Source organism: Nicotiana sylvestris, chromosome 1 (assembly GCF_000393655.2).
Source record: "Nicotiana sylvestris chromosome 1, ASM39365v2, whole genome shotgun sequence".
NCBI lineage: Eukaryota > Viridiplantae > Streptophyta > Magnoliopsida > Solanales > Solanaceae > Nicotiana > Nicotiana sylvestris.
In genome coordinates, this window is record NC_091057.1 from 53,527,326 (window position 1) to 53,545,345 (window position 18,020).

The following is an 18,020-nucleotide window of genomic DNA, read 5'->3' on the forward strand; positions in this document are numbered from 1 at the left end:
TAACTTCTGGGACATAGGTGGAGTCGATTGAACTTGGAAGCGGTGCATCATTGCACTTACAATTTCTACGTAATTACAACTTTAGATTTGGTACAGATATATAACTTTTTAATATTTTCAATAACATATATATAATCCAAAGAAAAAGGAATGTATGTGCCTAGGGATGTCAAATAGGCAGGTTGGGCTGATTTTGGATGAGTTAAAATAGATTGAGTCAATAATTGGGCTGGTCAAATAACTCGCTCAAAAGTTACTTAGGCTAAGATGTATTGGGTCAAGATGCGCTAAAATTTGGGTTATAGCCCAACCCGTCCAACTCTTATCAAGTTTTACTTAATAGGGGGAAATACACGATTAGTCACTAATAACACATGTATTTGCTTTTAAGCATTATTTAGAATGTCTTTAGTCTTTAGCCACTGCTTTAATAAACTTTAACTGCCCGGACGAAAATACCCTTCTGCTCATGTCCTTAACTTTTGAACTTAATTTCAGGACTTAAGAACTACATGTCCTTAACTTTTGAACTTGTAACTCTAAGTTCAGGACTTCAGGACTACATGTCCTTAATTTTAGGACTTCAGGACTACATGTTCTTAACTTTTGAACTTAACTTCAGGACTTCAGTACTACATGTCTTTAACTTTTCAACTTAACTTCAGGACTTCAGGACTACATGTCTTTAACTTTTCAACTTAACTTCAGGACTAGATGTCCTTAACTTTTGAACTTGTAACTGTAAGTTCAGGACCAAGTGTCCTTAACTTTTGAGCTTGTTAGTCTAAGTTCAAGACCTATTTTCCTTAACTTTTGGGCTTCTTAGCCTAAGTTCAGGACCTATTGTCCTTAACTTTTGAGCTCGTTAGTCTAAGTTCAGGACTTTAGGACCTATTGTCCTTAACTTTTGAACTTGTAACTGTAAGTTCAAGACCTATTATCCTTAACTTTTGAGCTTGTTAATCTAAGTTCAGGACCAAGTGTCCTTAACTTTTGAACTTGGAGCTCGAAGTTCATGACCAAGTATTCTTAACTTTTGAACTTGTAAATGTAAGTTCATGATCCATAACGTAGCAGAAAACCAAAAATACATCACATAAATCACAAACCGAAATACATCTACCGCCATAATTGCATACGATCAAAGATCACGACTAGTTTAATTAGCACACCACTGAAGCTCACAAACCAGAACCAACACAAATTAAAAAGAAGGAAAGAACAACGAAATGAAGAGGACGTGCCAAGAAACGAGCACCTCTGCTACTAGATCCACAACTTCTACTGAAAGCAAGGTGGAAACAGAAAGTACTAAAATCTTTGCTGGTCTTCTGACCGAGTAGAGAACCTAAACTATCTTCGTTAGAGGAGAGACATGCATTGTTGGAGATAGAAGAAATGGTAACACAGTCTTTTCATATTAATTTTAATAGACTAGTGACTACTATTGCTAAGCATTAAAAATGTTGGATAAAAAGTAAATACCACTTTAAAAAGTGGCTATCCCACAAAATTTTTACTACTTAATATGTGTTGTTTTCTTATGAATTGTATTACTCAATAATTTTTTTTGTTAGGTTCATATATAATATATCAAACAAGAAAAAACTTAAGATATTTTAGCAAAGTTACTTATGGTCAATATGGGCTAAAAATCAATCCAACTTGGATTGGGTGAGTTCAACAAACGGAAAAGGTCCTAATATATCCATTTACTGTTGGATCAAAAGAACTCGCCGTCTTACTGTTCAAATACATATACCCCTAGCTTGAAGGACTTTTGGCACGCATTCAAAGCTGTCGATCCATTTGGTCTTAAATTAGACCCGATCCGCCCTCTTACTCGGTACCCAAAAGAGATTGAGTTCAGATAAGCATTTTAATTTATCGCTCTTTCTCTATTTCTCATTCATTAGAAAAGAACTTTAATGCATTTGGTATAATGGAGTAAAGCTTAAACCTTTTTGAAATGGTACTTCAGTGTCTTGATTTGAAGAATTGGAAAGCTTCATCTCCATTGGCGGGGTTCGAAGCTCATTTCCAAGTCTGGGTTCGAATGGGTCCTTTGGTTCAATGACTGATTGGGGATTTACATTATTGAAATTTGATTTTGTATTATTTGTTATGCTTAGGTCTAAATTATACTGCTGTTTGTTGGAAGAAGTTGATGGTAAAAGTCGAAACTCACCATTTATGACATATCGAAGCTTTGGGTTTGAATCAAAATCTAAAAAAGAAGTTGAAAAATATTGGTTAAATTTTCATTTATTATTACTGATTTGAGTCTTTAATTGTGAGTACAACACTAAAATATTGATTTGCTGAAGAAATTTGCAAACACCATTATAAGAATTTTGAGAAATTTGAAGAAGACAAAATGGGTCTCTCTGATTTCTTGACCCAATTTTATTCACATTCTACTAACATTCTTCTTCTTTCAAATTCTTCCGTCCTCGACCCAATTCTTGAGCTGGGCTACATTCACTGGAATGTAAAGAAAAAAAATCAATATTTTTTCTACAATCAAGAAGAAATTGAAGATTTTCTCTTCAGTCACAGCAATTTTTTTGCACGGATTTTTGAAAGGACTTAAATCAGATGAAGCAACTTTAATACTTACAATTGATTTGCCACATATTATGACAATTCCTACCTTCAAAGGAGAGATTGTGCTTCCTCCTAAGTAGAAGAAGTTACTATTCGGCTTATATAATTTTTCCTCAATTTGTATGAAATTATTGAAAGAATTAGAGGGTTTCTATCCAGTTGTTTGTATTTTAATGGTTTAACATATGAACTCAATCTATGATTCAAAAAGAAGTATAAAAATTGGGTCTTTGTTCTTGAAATTGTAATGTTGGATTTTGACGGTAATTGCTGTGTTTATTTGACTCATTAGTTGTGTGAGTTGTTGCAACATTTAATTTAAAGAACAATTTGTATTTTTTAACAATGGTGCATCAAGTTTAATTATTTTTTCAACATTTAATGAAACGAGTCATCTGCATTTGGCGGGTCAAATTTAATGGATCGGGTTCCGGGTAATAGGTGAGTCGGGTCTAATTTAAAATCAAATGGACCAACAACCTTGAATGCGTGCCAAGTGTCCGGTCCGTCAAATTAGAAGTATATGTGTTTGAATACTAAGACGACATGAGGTTCTTTTGATCCAATAGTATAACGAAGCGTAATTTTAAATAATTTTTGATAGTAAAGGAATATATCATGACTTTTTCCATTCAATAGATGGAGGTCAATAACCAGCCAAACCTTGGGCGAGTTGGGCAGATCATTTGGAAGTGGGCCAAATTTTACAATCATAGATGTGCCTGAACCCAGGATCAAAAAATTAAATCAGCGATATCAACAAGTACCGAGAGTCTCCTGGAAACAACCTCTCTGCCCCTCGGAGTAGAGGTAAGGTCTGCGTACATATTACCCTTCACAGACCCCACTTGTGAGATTATACTGGGTGTTGTTGTTGTTGATATCAACAAGTAATTATCAAAAAATAAGGAATAACATAAATGAGTTACTAGATGTTATTATAATTGTAATATTTGGATCAGCTAGCACGTATTTTAACTAATTTCATGGGATACCTGTAACCTCCCACAAACACATATACTAACAACTTTTTCCACCAAGATTTGATGAGTTACTATCTTTACAAGATCAAATTATTAAATGCCAAATGATTATTATAACAAATTAAAATAGTACCTTAAAAAGGAGACAAATAATTACTGTTGGTAAGAAATTTTGTTGGTATATATATACATATAAAATTAGAAAAAGAAACATATATTAACATTTAAGTGATTTTATTTTGTGCCTCACACAACTTACACTAATTGTGTGAGATCTCTTTTTATCTCATATACTTGTGTATTCATATCTTATACATTTGTGTCCATAAAATTCCGGGACCCACATAATTGTAAGATAAAAAAAAAGGCCTCGCTAAGAAGTGTGAGACATAAAATAAAATTTTTCAACATGTAATAAAGCGGCAAGAAAAAACGATTTCAATACAGTGGTGGGCCAACAACACCCCCGTAAACGTATGTAACTTTGATTCTCAGTCTTATTCCAAACAAACAACCAGTCCGCTGTCTCAATCCATTCTTCTTAGTCTTCCTTACTCTTTCTTAGTACCCTTCATTTGGGAATTAGGGGTCTTATAGAATCTCCATAGATATCTTTAATCCTCTGTATGTAAAGTAAGTTGGCAAATTTTCTGTTCATTTTCTTGAATATTTTTACTTGGCTTTCTAAACAATCTCTTATTATTTTGTGCTTTTAAAGTAATAGTTATAAAGAATGGATGCACCTAGAGGAACAGAAGCAGCATCTACATCAATTTCAGATAATGGTCCTCCTCCTGCTTCTCCTATTACATCACAGGTTAGTGTAGTTTTACACTTTTACTGCTGTGGCTGCTCAGTATAGAGATTCTTTTTTTTTTTCCTCTCTCGTTTTTGTTCAGCTTCAGGTGGTGCTTTTAGTATCTGGATTCATATGTTACCATTGTGCATAAAAGCTTTCTTTTGTAATCAGTTATAGAGTATAAATAAATATGAGTGTGCTCAATATATGTACTCTCTCTGGATGTGTTTGGTATGAAGGAAATTCTGATTTCCCAATGTTTGGTTGGTTTAAATATTTTGGAAAATATTTTTCCCGTGAACTCATATTTTCCAAAACGTTTTCCAAACCTTCTCCCCCTATGCGCCCACCCCCACCCTCCACCTCCTTCCCTGACCCCGGGCATTGCCACCGCCAATCAGGTCCCTAGACCCCGACCTACCACCCTCCCGCCCTTACCCATTTCGTCTCATATTGGTTTGCCTAAATTATATATTTTCCAAAAATATTTTCTGCGACCTAACCAAACACAGGAAAACAAGTAAGAAAACCACTTATTTTCCAAGAAAATATTTTTCAAGGAAATACTTTTAAACGAAAACATTTCCTTCATACCAAATGCACCCTCTATCTCAAATTGTTTGGTACTCACTGTTCTGGAGACCACATCGTGTTTTATTAGACGACCATCTTTTAATAAATTTGATTATTTTTAAATGTAAAAAGTTGATTTCTAGCACTTTTTATGTAGTATCCAAACAAAAGAGCAGCTTGGTGCACAAAGGATCCCGAGTTACGCACCCCAAGGAGGTGTTATGTAGCCAGGCTACCCTGTAGGTCACCCCAAGGATTCCGTAAATGGATGATTTTACGGATCAAACCAGTGACCTGTAGGTCACACAGAGTCAATTTTATTGTTACTCTGAGGCTCCCATTCTATGTAGTTCCCAAATATGTAAATTTATTTAAAAAGGTGAGATGGATGTCCGAATTCAAACAAAAGATTAGATGAGTTGACTCTTCATATCCCTATGCCATTCTTTTCTTGGGATGATAGCTTTTTTAAAGCTTCAGGAAATGCAGGTCTCGGTTTCGAGAGGTAGTGCTTTCCTCATTTTATTTAGGTGCCTACTAATGTATGAAATATGTCCAACTTTTTGGATAATAATTTAATTCTGAAAAATGTTTGAGTTCTTGTTTATGGGGATTAAGATTGTCATTGCAATGGTATTCTATGCTATTTTAGTGATTTTACGTTACCTTATGGCATTTGATAGGGGTATAATTTTTGCTAGAGAAATCTCTAGTGACATTGGAAAGAAGTGCGATTGTAGAACGTAAGCCCTTTTGAAGGCTTTTTTTGTGCTAGGAAGATATATGTGAGAGTGTCCATGCGTAGATATTCTTTGAAGTACACAATGAAGGACATTTTTGCATTAGTTCTGTTTTTACCATTATCTGGCATCTAGATGAAGGATAGTTCTGGTCTGATGGTCAATGATAGATCTAAGAGACTTTTACTTAATAGTACTTTGGCTTTAAACATTGTATAAATTCTTGCAAAGTTCCGAAAAATTTCACAAAAGCCATGATCCAAAAAGTCCTTTCTTCTTCCAACTTTTCGATCTTCCCATTCATCCCCTGTGTGCCCTTCTTCCCCAGTTCTTCCCATTTTTTGGGTTCTATGAGGCCTTGAGCGTCAGTTAAAATGTTTTTTCTACTTTCAAGTGTTATCTGTCTTAAAATTTATGAAAATATTTTCCAAAGGAAAGTGTTTGTACATTACATAAGGAAGTAGGATGATAGTCCCTTTAACAATGCTTCATATAACTTGCTCCTACCACTTACAACTATCACCAAGCATAAAAATACTTCTACTGCTACCAATGGCGGATCTACTTGATAGGTTTGGGTGCTTTAGCACCCATTACATTTGTAGTACTATGCTATTTATTTATATAGAGAAACTAATGATACACACAAATTTATTGTTGAGCACTCATCTCTCTTCGTGAACTTCAAACTAAAAGTAGTTGAGCACCCATAATTTAAATTTTTTGGATCTGCCACTGCATGACGCTAACATTACTCTCAACTAATCCTGAATATGATTTGTAAAAAATGTTGCAGGAAAAATAAAAATGCTTTACATTTGACAAACTGATGCCTCTAATCAGGAGAATATAACATTAGGTAGTTTCTGTCTCACCTGTCCTCCTGAAGATTACCATCAGCTATGTTACTTAGTGTGGAGAAATTAACAAGTGTGCAATTACATAAAGTTAAAAGTTCTGTGGCAATACTACCACATGTAACAAGAAATTCTTTATCTTTTGGGTACACGCAGGCTGATTTTCAGAAAACGGAGTCCTCGAATATGGTTGCCAGTTTGGGCCCAAGCATGAAACGAGCTGATCTTTCCCTTCAAATACCCCCAAAACATACTGGTTTTGGAACTGGAATTGGCAGAAAGTATTCACCCCATTCACCAGGTCCAAGAGGAGGTTTTCTGCGGGCTTTAAGCTTTAAGAAGAAAGTTTCTTCATCTGACGGTGAGAGAAACTCTCTCCTCAGTTCAGATCAAAAGGTAGCTCCAGGAAGCCCTCTTTCAGCAAACTTTGTCTCCTCCAATTGGCAAAAATGTACCTCTCTACCTGTGACCCCTGCTTCAAATTCATCTCCATCAGTTTCCACGCCTATTTCTGCTAGGACACATGGCGAACAACAAAAGTCACATGTGAGTTTCTTCTGTTCATTAACAATTATGCACTTTTAATAGTTTCTAATAAATTCAACATTTTCAAACAACTTCGAAAGTTTGATATGTGGTGACACAGAAATAATAGCATTTTATATTCTACTGATTATACTATGCAACAATTTAGGCTATATGCTCAATGTTCTTGCATTTGATTTCGCTAATCAATCTCCTCTCCCCCCAAATAAAAAGAGTCAAATCTAACTTAATTTATGATGCAATTTTTATTTTTATTTTATATATATCTGGTCTGACAAACTTCAACAGGTAATCTAATATTTTGTATACAACATGCCAGTCACGTCAACCTGTTGATCCTTGTGTTAGTCATACTTTTCATACACGCTAAGACAGGAATTAATGCCACAGAAAAAGCAATAATATTTTGGAGGCCGGCCTCAATCTGCTGTATGTTCAAATATCTAATGGCTGAGAAGATCTCCTGTCATTATAAATGTTTAGGAACTCACTTTGAATTGTAATCTAGAGTTAGTCCTCTTTCCTTCCACTCGCTGGAACCTTCTACCAGTTATGAGGCCATTAACATATTAGATGTTTCCTACTTGTAATGATAATAGCTGTTACATCCAATGGTTTCTCTACTTTCCATGTACACTAACTCGAGTCTGTGACTTGTAATTCTGCTTGCAGTCATCACGGATTGGGGAATCCAAAGCTAGCATTTCAAGGTCTCTTTCTGTGCCTGGAAGAAATTTTGTCATTGTTAGATCAATGTCCTTTGCTACCCATGAAGAGCATGTTCCAGATGCTGGAGATGGTAAGTCAAATGTGTTTAAGCAGTGTGCCTGAATCATCAAAAAATAGCGTATCATGTTTAATCAAGTCAAACTAATTATGCAGCTGTATGATGTTAAACTTATCCATATTCTATTGTATTCATCACAAACGTTTAGTGAAACCTTCCAAGTAAATAAGTGATCACTGATACAGCCTTTTTGGCAGTTAAAAGATCAATAATGTAAAGCAACCATTTCTTCACAGACGTGTTACTATCTAATCCAATTCTGGTCTTTACTGGTTTATAAAATAATTTCTGTTATAAGCTGATTAATGAGTCCCATGCATCTGAATCTTCATTCTTCTCCTGAATCAATTGAAAAAAGTGTTTCAAAATTTTTAGTGACTTCCATTTCCTAGTGTATTCGAAAATTCTATAGTAAGCTGTTGAAAATGTTATGATTAATATTTGACTTTTCCTCTGCTTCGACGCTTCAAAAATTGATTAAAATGAACAAAGAAATTACTCCTGCTCCTGAGAATGAGGATAGGGAAATCCCTGAAGAGGAAGCAGTTTGTAGGATATGTCTGGATGCATGTGATGAAGGCAATACGTTCCAAATGGAGTGCAGCTGCAAAGGTGACCTAAGACTTGTTCATGAGGACTGTGCGATCAAGTGGTTTAGCATGAAAGGGAACAAAACTTGTGATGTTTGTCGACAGGAAGTTTCTAATTTACCTGTGACTTTGCTTCGGGTCTCAAGCACTAATCAACGAGATAACATACAGGAGCACAACAACTCTAGAAGAATAAGGTGAACATCACTTGGAAAATATGATTTCTTTCACACAATTGTGTTACACATTCTAAATTTTTCTTAGTTTTTGCATTGATTGTGCACATTTGCCTTGCGAGATTTGAAGAAGTTCTATCTCCAGTTTCCGTTTGATCCTTCCAATTGGTGCTTCTTCAACATCTGTCTGCATTTAGTATTAAAAAGTAAATTGAACCCTTAGTTGTGAATAGTGGGAAGAAGCTCTAGTACTGGCTGATGGAGCAGTACTCTTGTGAGAATGCACGGGAGAAAAATCTATTTTTTTAACAATGATACAATGAGCATTATATATAATACATATTCTACTCCTACTACATATGGGACTAGGACATATTCTAAACCTATTACATATAGTACTAGAACTATTTACACATAACTATCTAACACTCCCCCTCAAGCTGGTGCATGCAAATCATATGTACTGAGCTTGTTACATATGAAAATATATGCAAGCTGATCATTCGACATACAAGGCCACTAGACTCCCCCTGAGCAACAAAATCAGGTGGTTGCTGATAAACAACAGTTGGTCGAAACGTCGCCAGAAAAAATTAAAAATATAGTGAGACTAAGCCGAATTCCACACTACAAAGTAGGTTCTAAAACACCACTAGAAAACAGAAACTTTTCAGGGAATTACTGTCACGTCTGAAATCACTGTTCATGCCGGAAAAGTGCACTGTTCATGCCGGAAAAAATAAAAATTGTCAAAATTTGACGCAATTTATATGGGTGGGCTTGGAATCACTGGACGAGTAAGTTGTCCCGAAGAAGTTTTGTCAAAAAATGGCCAGAATGGCTCACATGCGCCATAAAAGTTACTGTAGCTCGCAGGAAAATTCCAAAATTCTCGGAATCTGTAGGAAATTGTACTGGTGGACTCGAAATCACCCCAGATTTAAAGAATTTTTGAAAATTCTGGCGGTGAGACACGCTTGCCGAAACCCTAGTTCCGTTGCCGCGTGGAGGCGCGTGAGGGACTTCTGCCGGAGCGATTGACTGGGGTTTTATCGCCTGACTTTTCCAAACAAGATGGTGTGTTGGTTTTCGCTCAACGCTTACCGATGAGGAGATAATGCAAATCAATCTTGAGTCGTCAACCGGAAAGACGCACGGTGACTGACTGTTCTGTTCCGATGGGACTGAGATTTCTGGGGTTTGGTCGCACAAGGGTTTCGAATTTGATGGTGGTACTGGTATAAGCACAGTACCACTGTAGCAGTGATGAACCTTGGGAACAAGACGAAGTTGCAGGAAAATTGCACGGCGATGAGATCTTTCTTCCCGGACATCGTTGGAATGACACACAACGATAATTTTCTCACTGAAGCTCTGATGCCATGTGAGAATGCACGGGAGAAAAATCTATTTTTTAACAATGATACAATGAGCCATATGTATAATACATATTTTACTCCTACTACATATGGGACTAGGACATATTCTACTCCTACTATATATAGGACAATTTATACATAACTATCTAACAACTCCGTACAATGTTGTTGAGCTAGTTTCTCAGTTACTGTGTCTGTTTTTGGAGTTTAATCAAAATTTGAATTTCTGTCATTGCAGTGCTTGGCAGGATTTTGTGGTGCTTGTTTTGATCAGCACAATATGCTATTTTTTCTTCCTTGAGCAATTACTGGTGAGTACTTTAGCTTCTAAATAGAATTTTAAAAATAAACTGGCTTGAGATTTCAACCCCCTCTTCCCCTAAAAAAAAAACACAACTGTTGGAACATAGAAAGGTAAATTTCCTGTGTATTTCGGAAATATTTATTTATCTGATCCTTGGATACCCCGATTTCCGGTTCAGCTGCTTGTTTATCCAGGACTTGGGTAGGAGTAATTGAATTGGGTCTTTCGGTAGTGTTATAGTACTAAGTGCCACCAGTTACGTTGACCAGGTTCTCATCTGAGCCACCATCCCGTTTCCTTCACCATAAAATCCAGAAAAGCAGGGAAACCATAATGTGGCCCCAGTGGAGGAACTAGGATTTGTTCGAGAGAACAAAGTAGGAGGAACTTATCAGAACAATGGTACAAACTAGCAGTTACTTGGGTAAAAGGCAACAACATGAAATGCTTTCTTGCCCTTTTTCCCTTTTTTTTTTGGGGGGGGGGGGGGGAATTTGGTCCCTCTTAGTTCTGCTGTTGTGTATGTAACTGAGGAGGCAGAAGATACAGACTTCCTACCTATATACTAACCTGTAGGGGTGAAACTGATTTAAAAAAACGAAGATTGAACCCAAAGTTCGAACATCATAAGTCTGAGCAAGAGGAGAGGCAATCAAGGCCCTGCCTAGATGATTGCATAATATGCAGACACATATTCTCAAAAATGGAGATGATTGAATAAGTGAGAGAGAGCCTAGTAGTAAGGGAATCCTCCAGCTCCAACCATGAGGTTGGGCTTTCGAGTCACTGAGGGAGCAAAGTGGGTAAAGCCACTGTTTGTTTCCTATTGGATTGAGGTTTACCATATCCAAGAAAAAGAGAGGATTCTGAAGCACAGATGGCATGATCTCTATTATTAATTCCCCACTATAAGTACGTCTATCCACTAGACAAAACATTTTTACTTTGATTGAATATTGGGTTTTGAGCAATATCCATTTGATAATCATTTTTACATGACTATAAGCACCCCAGTGAGCCTAGTTGGAAAGGATGTCCCTTTAGAACATAAGGCAGCCCTAGCCTCTGCTTGCATATTGGCGAAGCCAGGAATTTCTCCAAGGGTGTTCAAACTTGAAAGGAGTAAAAAAAATTTCGACAAAGGGTGTTCAATATATGTTATACACCTTTAAAACCTAATATTTTACCTATATATGCTATGTAATTTTCAAGACAAAGGGTAATCAATTGACCACCCTAACCAGAGTGTAGGTTCGCCCCTTCTACATCTTGTTATTACATTGTGCTATCTCATTTTGTCACGACTATGATGCTAGGTCCTCTGTCCTGAGAAATAATTGAGCTCGGATTTTGAATAGCTAGAAAATGAAAAATTACAGCAGAATATATTCTAGATGAGTAAAGAAAAGTGCAACTATATGGCATTTCTTTCATTTTTCCAAACTTGGTTGCATAATGTTGGAAAAGCTTAAGATGTCCAACAATTCCTCTATCTTAGTGTTGGCCTATTCTTCCCTGGTGATGCATTCAAAAGCAATAATTTTTCTCCAACATATCGTCTCTGCATAATTGTGTTGTTGCCTCATAGTGATGGATCCAGGATTTTGGGTTCATGGGTGCTTAACTTTATTTGACGTAAAGTTACTACCAATCAAATCGTATAAGTGCGCAACTATTTAAACACGACAAAAAATTAATGAGAATCCCATAGTACTAATATTACAGATGCCATAAAACTGTGATGGATAACGCATTTGACAAGAAAGAAAATTAGTGTATTTTGCCGTTCTGGAGGAACTCTTAATTTTTTTTGAAGCAATGTTTCGTTTTCTTTCTTTGCTATAGCGAATTAGATGAAGTAGAAGGAAAAGAGGGGGAAAAAGGTTTAACAAAGTCAGAATCAAAAGAATTAAAAAAATAAATAGTATTGGGTCAAAAAAATCGCCAGTGAAAAGCAAAAAAGATGACCTAATAATTGGGATAAAAGAAAAAATAGTGCTTGATAATATAAGAAAAAAAAGGGAGTAAAACAATCTTAATCTTGCTAGGAGTCAATTTCGATCTCTCAACCTTCAACTTTCATTACCCTCCAGCACCCATTCTAAACCAAAGCACCCACCAGGTTTTTTGTTACCTGGGTGCTTGTTGTTTAATTATATCTGTTTCCTTAAATTTTCTATGTAACTATACATACTCCGAGTCGAGGTTAATGGATGCTCGAGCACCCAATTTTTATATGAAAATCCGCCCATGTTGCCTCAGAAATTAGACCATCATGTTGTTCCTTTTATGTAACATTTCATTAGAGTTTAAACTACTAAACATAATAAAATTGAGCATAATTTTTCATCGCCCTCTTTCATTTGATTATTTGACTAAAAAATCCACCTTGCTTAGGAAGCAAAAAAAAGTCATAATGTTTTATCAAACAATAATTTGTAGAATTGATTACCTTGCCTTTCTCAATTAAAAACATTAGTGTGTGTGCACGCTTGCTGTCAGCTGCATTTTGATGTCAGCATTGGAATAGAATGCACATCCATCAGCTTTTATATCTTTTGCCAACTCTTAAGTAGAAAGGTGGAATTTGATGATGCCAACTACGTGTAATGTCATCCATCAACTTTTATATCTTTTTCCAACTCTTAAGTAGAAAGGTGGAATGTTATCTTTATATTTTGTTATTTGCGGAATTCATATTTTAAATCTCTCTTGAAGGTTCATGACATGAAAACTCAGGCGCTTGTGATTGCTGCACCATTTGCGTTTACACTAGGTCTTTTGGCATCTATTTTTGCTGTCATCCTAGGTACGTCTGAGCCCCTAAATTTTATTTATCAAATACTAGCCGACTTACGTTATAGAATTTTCATTTGAAATGCAGCTATTAGAGAGTACATATGGACATATGCCGCTCTAGAGTTTGCTCTTGTGGCCATTACTCTACATGTTTTCTACTCTATGGTAAGATGCACTCTCTATTATGCAGTTGATATTTGACAACTCTTGGATATTTTCTAGTCTGTCCATTGAAGATCTTGTGTCATCTTTAACCATAAAAAATTCTAGAGGAAAAAGTCTTAACCGTTAAAAGATGCACCAGATTCACAACTCATGCATGAATCCGCACCCCAACCAAACCCAGTGCGGAAAAGAAAAGGTCTAAGAAAACTGTACACACAGAACACTTTTGGCAGATATGAAATGAGGAGTAATGCCTGGAAATCTTGTCTTTTGGCAGCTTCAATTGCAGGCAGTCTATTCAGTAATGATAGCATCAGTATTGGGTTTTGGTGCTTCTATGAGTCTCAATGCAATGTACATTCGATACTATTCCTGGCGAGTCCAAATTTCTGAAAATTCTATCCCTGCATGAAATGAGTATGATGGTGAAATGATCAAGTTGTATAGGAAATATTGTATATGCTTCTTTTCCACCTTAAAGATGTATTTTCTTCGTATTATTTTCTCTTATTTCTTTTCCTCATCATCTTATGTGATGAGGTTGTTGATACCTCAAGAAATCTGGCAGTCAAATGTGTATAGCGATATAGGTAAGGTAGTTATCCCTTGTCTTTTTTCTGTCTCTAGTGCTAGAGAATAGAGCTCAATGTAAGGCTGGGACGGATATTATCAAATTCTTAAGCACTGGTTCTGCCCTGGTTGATCTGATCAGGCTTCTTATTTCAACTATCATTGTTGTTTTATTCCATTTTAGGCCTGGTGTTATTTACCAGGTACTGCAAACCATGTAATTTTTTGCCATTTTAAGAGCTAAAAAAGGACCCTCATTTGGGGTTTCATTATGTTAAGCTAGGGTTAGTGCGCAGAAATATAACCCGCCCAACTTGGAATATACTTACTAGTCTGGTAATTAAACAAATTATAGAAAACAAATGAAGTATTAAAAATGTTTTGAGTTGTGTTTGACCAAAAATGTAGATCGTTGATTAAACTAATTAAATGTAGGTAATAGAGGGGTTAAACTTAGTTAATAACAATAACTTCTAATCTATAACCGATTAATAAGAATAACATAGTGCGATACTAATAGTGGATCAAACGCAAGGAGCATTTAACGTTTTAAGACCATTAATGAGGAAGAAATAAGAAGCAATAAATGACATTAGAGTAAATAGTGAGAATGTTTAACCAATATTGAATGAGGTGGATGATTCCTTCTTCTGACAATGATTAATGATAGAAAAAGATTAGAATATTTGGACCTTTCTTGGATCTGGTGGAAAATGTGCGAAAAATAGAGGATTGAATCTCTTTAGAAAGGTAGTAATTGTATTCAATCTTAGAGATAAAGTCTACTTTTCATAAAGTGTTCTTATCAGAGAATATGATCTCTCTTTCTATTTGTAAGTGACATACCCCTGATTAACCCTAAAAGTACAAACAGAGGAAATATTCATCAAAAATCCTGTTTAGTCGACCTCGACCAAATTACCTTTAGTAATACCACTTCATGTTGAATATCCTTAGTCAGACGTTTGACATAGTTGTGATGCCAAGGTATACGTTAGCGTGACCATGGTTAAACGTTTTTTTTATTAAAACGCCTTAATCAAATATTCGTAGAAATGCTTTAGGCGCGAGTTTTGAATTGTTATTATGATTACATTTCTCTCAAATAAATCCAAAGTATGTGTTCGCGCAACTTTGACTAAACCTTTTTCTTAAATAAACTAAGTGTTAGGAATTGAGTATATGTACGCATAACTCATCTTGGGTTAATTTCTTAAATATGGATTATCAAGTGATTAGTAGCGGTAAAAGATAAGATAAACATAGGTCCTAAAATGGGTAATTAGACCCCAAGTATAAATTGCTAAGCAACCGTGCTAGAACCACGGAACCCGAGAATGCCTAACACCTTCTCCCGGGTTAACAGAATCCCTTACCTAGTTTTTCTTGTTTCGCAGACTTTAAACGAAGTTAAATTTTACTATATTTGGGATTTTAAAAATAAATAAATTAGTGACTTGGGACACCATAAATTATTCCAAGTGGCGACTGTGAAATTAAATAAATAATCCCATATCGAATAATGTCACTTTAATTGAAAAAAATTCCTTATATCCCCCTCGGGTAAAAAGGAGGTGTGACAGCTCCGACGACTTTGCTGGGGACAAGAACCCAGAATCTCTGGTTCAGGGTTCAGAATTCGAGCTTGTTAATGTGATGTATACTTGGCTTATTGTTTGTTGATATTACTGTGTTTGTAGGCATAGTGTGCTAATTGCTGCTTATTTACCGCTTTGATATTATTTGAATTGTATTCAACTGTCTTCTTACGCCTCCCTTCTGAGTCTTCTAAAAGATAGTGCACACGTTCGCGTGGATTGCTTTTCTGTTAAAGGTCGTACCAAATAGAACGAGGATGGATCAGCCACTAGGCCGGGTAGACTTTCGTGCTCCCGGTACTTCGCTCCCACCCCGGCTCAAGTTGTCCGCTTGGGTAAGCCAGGTCTAGAACACAACACCAGGTTTAAACCTAGAATAACAAAACCTCATACTAGATCCCTAGTAGGAATGTTTGTTTGCATCACGTGCATTTGACTTTGGGGACTCAACACAGGGGTTGGGTCCGTCTAGGACAGGTGTACCCGAAATGAAAGGCCATCCTGATGCATCTTACGCTATTTGTACATTTATTTGCTTCTGCTTATATATTGACCGTATAAGTAAAGAAAAACAATATAAAAATCAAGAGTGAGGTAGGATAGAGAATTCACCCGATTCTGAAAACCCCGGTATTTGAAAATTCCTCGAAACTCTGCCAAAATTTTTGAAAAAAAAGAGATATGAAGAGAAAATGTATTTCAAAAAAAAAAAGGGTCAATATCATGTTTTTCAATTATGTCAAAACTGACCGAACTATGCGAGTCTGATTCTCACCGGATGTGAGATACGTAGGAAAACCTCATCGGTGCTGACCCCAATTTTTTTTCAAACCAAATAAATAAAATGTGTCCATTGGTCAAAAAATAAAGCCGATCCAATTTCGGTTAAGTCTTGCACCGTTTTGCCGGAATAGCCTTAGAACGCATTACATTATCGAAGGGCTATTTTTGCTAAGAACGGACATGTCTGCCAATAAATCATCACTTTTCCCAGAAAAGTACCTTACTTAGACCTCAAAGCTTTATTTAAAAGTAAGAAAGGGCCACTATTGTAGAAATGACCATTTTGAAAATTAACAAAAAGAAAAGAAAACTGGTTCTTACAAAAAGAGTCTGCCGGTCTGTCTTGTAAACTAGAGTCAACCCTAACCCTACCCGTTCACAGGTACAGAATGAATACCATCTAGAATCTGTCATTGAATGTCATAGGACAAGCTCCACTACAAATTCAAATGCGGTAGTATGATTTGGACCAAGAGGGGCAAGACTGGGTAGTTGAACATCCGAGTGCTCTCACAGATATCATGAAAGTCAAGCCCCAAAATGATCTAATCAAGGCTTTAGTGACCTTTTGGGATCCCGTCCGCAATGTCTTCCGCTTCTCGGGCTTCGAGCTCACTCCCACCCTAGAGGAAATAACTGGGTATGCAGGTTTCGGCAGGAACTTAAGAAATCAGAAGCTTATATTCCCGAGGCCTATGTCAGTGCACCATTTCTTTGATACTATAACATCAGTAAGCAAATAAGAAAGAACCGTGTAAGCGAGGGTTGTTGTTCATTCTACTTCCTCTACTCCAGGTATGGGCATCCAGAAGGGTTTGAAACGCATAAAAAAGGGTTGACTACCAAGCAAAGCAAAGAAACATGAAAAATTCATCATCGCTTTGCCTTCATAGTAGCATTTCTGGGCGTCATGGTCTTCCCAAATGAAAAAGGTACAATTGATATCCGTATGGCTAGAATTGCGCAAGTCCTAACTGCCAAGGAAGATCACACACTTGCTCCATTGATATTGTCGGACATCTACCGGGCACCGACACAGTGTAAGGCGGGAGCGACATTCTTTGAAGGTGTAATATCCTTTTACGAATGTGGCTAATTGAACACCTTCGCCATCATCCAAAATTTATGAACTATGGCCCTAGCAAGAGCAACTTCATTGAAAACTATGAAGAAAGAGTGAAAGATTACAACTCTCCGGAAGGGGTCGAAGCTTGGATCGTCCACTTGAGAACTTTAAGGGCAAATCAAATTGAGTGGAATTTGGGATGGCTCTCGGTGAGGGAAGTCATATACATATCAGCCACGAAGAATTATTTGCTATTGATGGGCTTGAGAAGTGTCCAACCCTATACGCCCTAGAGGGTCCTGAGGCAGTTGGGAAGATATCAAGTAGTGCCTCAGGATGAAGACCTGAGTGTCCAAGTTATTGAACTACACCCCGAAGCCCCACTTCCCGAGGCTTTAGTCCAACAAATCTGGGATGGTTGCCGATACTTGAAAGAGGATACCCAAGTGCCCGATCTTGCAAAAGGTGAAGTAGATCCAGGCTATGCCACATGGTTTGAAAGAAAAAACTACATTAATGAGGAGCCAGAGCCCGAGCCTGAGAGGCCCGCCAAAAGGCCTCATATCCAAGCTTTTGATGATAAAATCCAAGAGTGGTTGGCCTGGGGAGAAAAGGAAAAGAAGTATAAAGCAACCATCCATGCCTTAGAAGAAAAGTTGAGGATCCTCGCATTTGACAATGACTTACAGGCTACCTAT

The 18,020-nt window shown here is 36.7% G+C and overlaps 1 protein-coding gene across 7 annotated transcripts; it reads left to right on the forward strand.

Moving 5' to 3' along the window:
- The first annotated feature begins 1,781 nt into the window (after nt 1-1,781).
- LOC104235147 (uncharacterized) lies at nt 1,782-14,031 on the forward strand. Of its 7 annotated transcripts, none has more exons than XM_009788859.2 (9): nt 1,782-3,417; nt 4,309-4,407; nt 6,716-7,105; nt 7,778-7,904; nt 8,385-8,679; nt 10,276-10,348; nt 13,060-13,150; nt 13,226-13,305; nt 13,583-14,031. In XM_009788859.2, the coding sequence occupies exons 2-9, from the start codon at nt 4,324-4,326 to the stop codon at nt 13,715-13,717; spliced, it is 1,275 nt and encodes a 424-aa protein (XP_009787161.1). In that variant the 5' UTR covers nt 1,782-3,417; nt 4,309-4,323; the 3' UTR covers nt 13,718-14,031. The 7 variants fall into 7 exon arrangements, with proteins under 7 accessions (XP_009787161.1, XP_009787167.1, XP_070010515.1 ...); XM_009788865.2 differs by having other exon boundaries at nt 4,315-4,407; XM_070154414.1 differs by lacking the exons at nt 1,782-3,417; nt 13,583-14,031 and adding exons at nt 4,045-4,223; nt 13,445-13,571.
- The last annotated feature ends 3,989 nt before the right edge of the window (nt 14,032-18,020 follow it).